The sequence below is a fragment of the Polyodon spathula genome, chromosome 38 (assembly GCF_017654505.1).
Source record: "Polyodon spathula isolate WHYD16114869_AA chromosome 38, ASM1765450v1, whole genome shotgun sequence".
NCBI classification, from domain to species: Eukaryota; Metazoa; Chordata; class Actinopteri; order Acipenseriformes; family Polyodontidae; genus Polyodon; species Polyodon spathula.
This window is the reverse complement of record NC_054571.1, coordinates 701170-709616: the sequence shown is the minus strand read 5'-3', so window position 1 is coordinate 709616 and position 8447 is coordinate 701170. Positions and strand designations below refer to the sequence as shown.

The 8447-nt window shown below is 48.8% G+C and overlaps 1 protein-coding gene across 1 annotated transcript in view; it reads left to right on the top strand.

Moving 5' to 3' along the window:
* The window catches only part of atp13a1 (ATPase 13A1), a 41122-nt gene that overhangs the window by 10682 nt on the left and 21993 nt on the right, over positions 1–8447 (top strand). Inside the window, exons 3-8 of the mRNA XM_041235649.1 lie at positions 223–468; positions 587–659; positions 4458–4613; positions 4819–4888; positions 6107–6213; positions 7022–7151. Coding sequence (XP_041091583.1) covers positions 223–468; positions 587–659; positions 4458–4613; positions 4819–4888; positions 6107–6213; positions 7022–7151 — 782 coding nt within the window. The remainder of the gene's footprint in view (positions 1–222; positions 469–586; positions 660–4457; positions 4614–4818; positions 4889–6106; positions 6214–7021; positions 7152–8447) is intronic.

The following is an 8447-nucleotide window of genomic DNA, read 5'->3' as shown; positions in this document are numbered from 1 at the left end:
CACTATCAGTGCTTTTGTCAGCAGACGTTTTGAAAAAAGCTTTGAAACAGACTTTAAAGTTGTAAGTGTTGTCAGGGTGTTAACAATCAAAAGAAAAATGACCGGTACGTTATTTAAACAGTTGTAGGAACACATGGGGGCGCGTAATGCTAGATTTTTCAGAACCCGGCTGCTTGCTTTTTAACTTGTAACTTTGGCCTCTTTTGCGAGTTCGTGATCGAGTTTCGAAGCTGTCCGGTTTTTAAAAGTCTGCCGGTTGGTTTGGCTCACTCGGCAGGACGAGGGCGGACGGGAGGTGATCTCGTTCGAGTTCCAGAAGCTGCGGTACTGGTACGACGGGGAGGAGAGGAAGCGCTTCGTTCCCGTGGCTTTCCCCGTGGAGCAGCCGTTCGGCTTTTTCCACACCTGGAAGGGATACCAGGAGGAATCGGAGCTGCGGACTGCGGAGAAGAAATACGGGATGAACAAGTACGTGCCAAACAGAGCAAGGGATTAACCAGCGAGCAAGGAATTTCATCACTATCGGAGAAACGATTGCTTTTGCACATTTTTTACATCTATTTATTCATTTGCTTCTGTATCACAGGGCAGAGATGGTGGTGCCTGAATTTCTCCAGCTGTTTAAGGAAAGGGCGACTGCACCATTCTTTGTCTTTCAGGTAAGGGGAGAAGAAAACTAGAAAAAATTGACGTTGCCAGCTGCTTGATTCAACAATAAAGTGCCCTTCAACCTGCTCTCTAAAGATCGGGGTGAATGGTCAGTGCAAGGCTGGAGATTTTCTTCTCCGATATAGAAATGATCTGGTAGAACTTGAAAGTGATTTGGAATCAGACTTGTTCATTTCCATCAGCAGTAGATTGCGATCAAATCAGCTTCAATCAGCACTCTGTCTGTCTGTAACTCGATCTCGCCTCACTGTGGTGGAAGTTACCCAATGAGCGTCCAATGAGAAGGACGCTAGAGAGGGGCGGGGTTTAAATCTGACTGCAGAAAAAAAAAAAAAATGAAGTGAATATATTGGGCTGTCAGGGAAATATTGGAGGTTGATGAGTGTATCATGAGTAGCACCTGATACATACAGGGGGTCTTTGACTTCTGTGTAAAGTGTAGATTGAACCGGCTGCAGCCCCAGTTTGATACTGGGAACGAGATGAGTTTTCCAGACTGGTCTCATGGTGCGGAGGGGAATGTGGCACAATGCAGTGGTCTTGTCTGCTCTGAGAAGCCGGTCACCAGGAGTGATACACTGTGGAGGGTGTCTGGCGAGTCAGGCATTATAGGCAATATCATATATTGCACGATTAGTACGCTGTCTGTTAAATTAGGTGACCACTCCTTGTTGACTGTCTGCAGCGCCCATCACAGTGATCTGCAGTGCTGCACATGCGTTCATTTATTCAGGTTGGGCGCTCCACTGAAATCAGGTGCTGACAACCAGGTGAGGGTCACTGGGGTTGACTGAGCGAGTTTACTGTTCCAAGTGAAACGAGTGAAGAAGCAGCTGCTTGGGTTTGTGATGATCGCTGCTGTTCTCAACACAAACCCATGGCAAACTAGCCCAGCCAACGGCAGTGACCCTCACCTGTGGAGCGCTCGATCTGAATCACCGAATAATGGGTTTGTGCAGCGCTAGTGCAGTGAATTTGTTCCCCTTTGCTTTGACACATTGCACACCTGAAAGAAATTGAGAGACAGCCAGAATGAACTACGATGCTGATGAGAACGCTGGACTTGTGGGTCACGAAAAAAAAAAAGATAAAGGAATAAAAAAATAAAATAAAAATTCCAAAGATTTTTCCCACTGTAACTCCCCCTGCCAAAGCGTGTAGGCGTTAATATTTGTCTGATCGCGATGCTTATTTGTGTAGTTCCAGATGACGGATGCTTTTCTTCCTGTGAGTAAGGATGAATAGCTTGTGGTTTTAATAGAAGGGGGGAGGGTGGACAGATTTGGCAGTGGTGCTGTGCTTTTACAGATGTAAGCACATTCACAAGTGGAGGAGAATTGAGACACTATTAACTGAGCTAAAAGCGCTTCACCGATTTAAAAAAAAAATGAATAAGATCATAACCTAGCCGTCTAAAGCCGCTCTTAGATAAGAAGTGTTTTATCTAGCCTGCAGATTGTTCTCCTAATTTGTGGGCGGCTTTTATTATAGAAGTATTGATATGAGCTGAGGCTGAAATCGGATCGGAACACTTTTCTACTATAAGGTGAAAACTGCAGTCCAGTTCCGGTTTTCATCCATTTTTATTCCATTAAACTCTTATTAAAAAAAATACAGAATCTCTGATGCTGTGGCTAATCCGCAGTCTTTGTTTTGTTTATTGTGGGCTGGCGTCAGGGCACGGCTTTAGAGACTTTTATTTGGTCAGCGACACAAAGGTATTCATTTTTTTGTCATTTCACCCTGCATGAGCCAATTGGAGGGTTTAAAAAGAAATTTAGCCAATAAGATTTATGCAGAAAAAAGTGCTGCAGGTATGGAAATAGGACTCCCGTTGAACAGCAGTTTGATCCATTCCTGGTTTTGCTATGAGTTTAATAAGACACTCCAGAGCTTGTTACCTATACACTGGCTAATCAAGCTCTGAATAAAACCTGGAATCGGTGAAACTACTGTGCAACAGGAGTCTTATTTCCATTCCTGTGCTGATAGATGCGCTTACACCTTTCACAGTACGGTAATCTTCCAGCGGCTAGACTTGGGGCTGATCTGATATCTATGTCTGTGTGTGTCTTAAGAGTGAGGCTCCTCCTTGCCTGTTCGTTGAAGCCTCCCAGCTCTGTTGAAAGGCAGCTGGGTGCTGTGGAAGGGAGGGTCTGGCTGGGGGCTTTGAAGTGTGGCATGCCCTTGGCTGAGCTCCGAGAAATCCCAGGGAGTTGGGAGTGGGGTTATCTGAGCATGTCTGGGGAGAGTGGGCTGGTGCCACAGTTGGCATGGGCTCCCATTCATGTGATTGCCGGGGTCAGGTGGAAAGGATTCAGAAGACTGAACTGAGCTTGGAAAGGACAAAGGACACAGACAAACAGACAGGCAGCAGGGCTGGAAATAAGACTCCAATTGCATAACAGTTTGATAAGACACACCCAAGCATCTTGCCTATAGACTGGGGCTAATCAAGCTTGCAGTAAAACCTGGAATGGGTGAAACTGCTGTGCAACAGGAATCTTATTACCATCAGTGTACAGGCACAATCTGTGGTGTCTGCATGAGCAGTGCACTGTAGATGTGTTCTGTACCTCCCTCACCTGTTCTTGTTACCTGTGCAGGTGTTCTGCGTGGGGCTGTGGTGTCTGCATGAATACTGGTATTACAGTGCACTGTAGATGTGTTCTGTACCTCCCTCACCTGTTCTTGTTACCTGTGCAGGTGTTCTGCGTGGGGCTGTGGTGTCTGGATGAGTTCTTGTATTACAGTGCACTGTAGATGTGTTCTGTACCTGCCTCACCTGTTCTTGTTACCTGTGCAGGTGTTCTGCGTGGGGCTGTGGTGTCTGGATGAGTTCTTGTATTACAGTGCACTGTAGATGTGTTCTGTACCTGCCTCACCTGTTCTTGTTACCTGTGCAGGTGTTCTGCGTGGGGCTGTGGTGTCTGGATGAGTTCTTGTATTACAGTGCACTGTAGATGTGTTCTGTACCTGCCTCACCTGTTCTTGTTACCTGTGCAGGTGTTCTGCGTGGGGCTGTGGTGTCTGGATGAGTTCTTGTATTACAGTGCACTGTAGATGTGTTCTGTACCTGCCTCACCTGTTCTTGTTACCTGTGCAGGTGTTCTGCGTGGGGCTGTGGTGTCTGGATGAGTTCTTGTATTACAGTGCACTGTAGATGTGTTCTGTACCTGCCTCACCTGTTCTTGTTACTGTGCAGGTGTTCTGCGTGGGGCTGTGGTGTCTGGATGAGTTCTTGTATTACAGTGCACTGTAGATGTGTTCTGTACCTGCCTCACCTGTTCTTGTTACCTGTGCAGGTGTTCTGCGTGGGGCTGTGGTGTCTGGATGAGTTCTTGTATTACAGTGCACTGTAGATGTGTTCTGTGCAGGTGTTCCTGCCTCACCTGTTCTTGTTACCTGTGTGTTCTGCGTGGGGCTGTGGTGTCTGGAGGTGTTCTGCACTGGGGCTGTGGTGTCTGGACCTGTTCTTGTATGTGCAGGTGTTCTGCGTGGGGCTGTGGTGTCTGGATGAGTACTGGTATTACAGTGCACTGTAGATGTGTTCTGTACCTGCCTCACCTGTTCTTGTTACCTGTGCAGGTGTTCTGCATGGGGCTGTGGTGTCTGGATGAGTTCTTGTATTACAGTGCACTGTAGATGTGTTCTGTACCTGCCTCACCTGTTCTTGTTACCTGTGCAGGTGTTCTGCATGGGGCTGTGGTGTCTGGATGAGTTCTTGTATTACAGTGCACTGTAGATGTGTTCTGTACCTGCCTCACCTGTTCTTGTTACATGTGCAGGTGTTCTGCGTGGGGCTGTGGTGTCTGGATGAGTACTGGTATTACAGCATCTTCACCCTCTTCATGCTGGTGGCGTTCGAGGCCTCCCTGGTCCAGCAGCAGAAGAGGAACATGTCAGAGATCCGCAAGATGGGCAACAAGCCCTACATGATCCAGGTGAGCGCCTTGGATTCTCAGAGCTTCTGTGCTCCCCACCGTCATGAGCAATACGCACCCAACAGAGTTTAACAAGCCAGACACTAACCACACTGATGTTGCTTACAGGCACATTGAAGTCTCCAGGTATTTCTTATTGGTTCATTCTAACACAAAGTCTAGAACAAAGTTTGTGTCTTATTTCCATCTGTGTGTGAACTGGCAGGTCTACAGAAGCAGGAAGTGGAGACCCATACAAAGCGATGAGCTCATTCCTGGGGATCTCGTCTCCATAGGTAAGCTTTACGTCCTTCTCCTTTACACTGTAACGGTTTGCCAGGCAGCTGCAGCAATTATTTTTATAATGCCTCCAGTTGATGGTCCAACCCCATTCATCCTAGCCCTTGTATGCCACTTACAGACAAGAATTAGGGGCGATTATCTGTTCTCTTAAAGCGTCCGACTGGGTTAATGAGATGCTGGTTTTGCAGCAACTAGAATTTTAAGATTGAGACTATTAAAAAAAAAGACCTATATCAACATAATTTAGATATTTTATTTAACATCATGTAATCAAAGAAACTACAAAACGCTATTGCAAAAGTCTTCTGGAAGCCATAGTAGTGGTGCAGTAGTATTTCATGCTAGATTTCGAAATGTCACATTTTTCAGATGTCAGTTTTTCATGAAGTATATGGAAAACTGCAAAGGAATATGTATTTCAACATGTTAACAAACATTGTTCAGCAGTTTTCATTCGACTGTAAAGCAGAATTAGTTTATTCTCTAGAGTGTACACTGAGAGAACAGTTTTCAAACTGGAGAAACACTAAAAGAACTAATCATTTCAGCGACAGACATTTCGACTGGCAAGTCTTTTTCAATGTTCTCATCGAAGACGCTGAGAAAAGACTTCTAGTCGAAACATCTGTCAGATTTATTATTTTTATTATTATTATTTATTTGGCAGGCGTCTTTATCCGTTATCTTTTGAGTATTTCTGCAGTTTGAAAACTGTATCACGGAAAAGCAAGTCAGTGAGTCGAGTTTTCTGGGTGTGTTATCCAGAACTGTTAACTATTAACTCAACAGTCTACTTGACCATGGCCAAAAGCATTGCTTCACCCTACAAAGTTTACAAATTTTGCTTCATAAAGTCGAATGAAACCTGCTGAATAATGTTATGTAAACATGTTGAATTGCACACTGCTTTGTAGTTTTTCATATACTGTACTTAACGAAAAACTGACAAAAGTTGAAAAATGTGACTTCCGGTACACTTTTGCAACATGATTTTGTAGTTTCTTTGATTACATGATGTTAAATAAAAGATCTAAATTATGTTCATATAGGATTTTTTTTTTAACTGTCTCAATGCTAAAATTCTAGGGGATGCAAAACTTTAGGCCGTAGCTGTGTACATGTATTTTAGTATGCCTGTTGAAGACACTGGTTCTGTTAAGTACCTCTCTGGTTCGGTGGTGTTGTGATGCTGTTTCTGTCGCCCCCTGCAGGCCGGTCCCCTCAGGAGCACCTGGTCCCCTGCGATGTGCTCCTGCTCAGAGGGAGGTGCATCGTGGACGAAGCCATGCTGACAGGAGAGTCTGTGCCACAGATGAAGGTGGGTCAACCCTGCCTCCGCTAATCCCAGCGCTGCTCCAAACTGACTTGTAATAACGAGCCATACGCCACATGTAGAAGTGACCAGGGCTGCAATAAGACTCCTGTTGCTTAGCAGTTTCATCCATTCCAGGTTTTACTACGAGCTTGATTACAAGCGCAGGTTTGTGTGATCAAAACCAGGATAGGGGGTCCCGAGTGGTGTATCGAGTAAGAAAAGCGCTCCATGTGGAGTGCAGGATGTGCCCCATAGCCTGGGGATCGCAGGTTCGAGTCCAGGCTACGTTACAGCTGACTGTGACCGGGAGTTCCCATGGGGTGGTGCACAATTAGCCGAGCGCTGCCCGGGTAGGGAGGGCTTAGGTTGGCAGGGGAATCCACGGCTCACCGCGCATCAGTGCCCTCTGTGGCCGATAGGGCGCCTGTGGTTCTGCAGTGGAGCTTCCAGATCTGTGTTGTCCTCCGGCGCTATAGGTCTGCTGGCCTCGCTGTGGATCTGCAGGAGCACATTTCGGAGGACGCGTGCTCCAGCCTCCGTTCCCCGAGTCAGCGGGGAGGTTGTGAGCGGTGAGCCGAGGGTACAGATAATAATTGGGCACACTAAATTGGGGAGAAAGCCTTCGTAAAAAATTGGACACAACTAAATTATTAAAAAAAACTAAGAAACAAACAAGATTGGATCAAACTGCTATGCAATGGGATTCTTTATTTCCGTGCCTGATCGGCTTGCTTGTGCACGGTGCCTCAGAGCTCTGTAGCTCTTTGACCCTTGCGTTCCTGACTTGGGTTTGTTGCTGCTCTTGTTACAGGAGCCTGTGGAGGAGCTGGATCCTGAGAGAGTCCTGGACCTGCAGAGTGACTCCCGACTGCACGTGATCTCAGGGGGCACCAAGGTGGTGCAGCACACCCCCCCGCACAAAGCCAGCGCCGGGCTCAAACGTAGGGAGCGCTCCTCACAGCACACAGCACCCCCCCACAGAACCACAGCACACAGCACCCCCCCACAGAACAACAGCACACAGCACCCCCCAACCACACACAGTACAGACCCCCACAGCACACAGTACTGACACCCACCGGACCAGAGCACACAGCACACCCCCACACCACACAGCACTACAGACCCCCACAGCACACAGTACTGACACCCACCCAGAGCACACAGCACACCCCCACAGCACACAGCACACCCCCACAGCACACAGTACACCCCCACAGACCACAACACACCCCCACAGCACACAGCACACCCCCACAGCACACAGTACAGACCCCCACACAGTACAGACCCCCACAGCACACAGCACACACCCCCACACACAGAGCACACCCACACAGCACACAGACACCCCCACAGCACACAGCACACCCCCACAGCACACAGCACACACCCACACAGCACACACACAGCACACAGCACACCCCCACAGCACACAGCACACACCCCCACAGCACACAGCACACACCCCACAGCACACAGCACACACCCCCACACAGCACACACCACACAGCACACAGCCACACAGCACACAGCACACACCCCCACAGCACACAGCACACCCCACAGCACACAGCACACACCCCCACAGCACACAGTACACCCCACACAGCACACAGCACACACCCACACAGCACACAGCACACCCCCACAGCACACAGCACACCCCCACAGCACACAGCACACCCCCACAGCACACAGCACACCCCCACAGCACACAGTACACACCCCCACAGCACACAGCACACACCCCCCACAGCACACAGCACACACCCCCACAGCACACAGCACACCCCCACAGCACACAGCACACACCCCCACCCACACAGCACACACCCCCACAGCACACAGCACACCCCCACAGCACACAGCACACACCCACACACACACAGCACACACCCACACAGCACACAGCACACACCCCCACAGCACACAGCACACACCCCACAGCACACACACAGCACACACCCCACAGCACACAGCACACCCCCACAGCACACAGCACACACCCACACAGCACACAGCACACCCCCACAGCACACAGCACACACCCCCACAGCACACAGCACACACCCCCACAGCACACAGCACACACCCCCACAGCACACAGCACACACCCCCACAGCACACAGCACACACACAGCACACAGCCACACCCACACAGCACACAGCCACACACACACACACCCCCACAGCACACAGCACACCCCCCACAGCACACAGCACACACCCACACA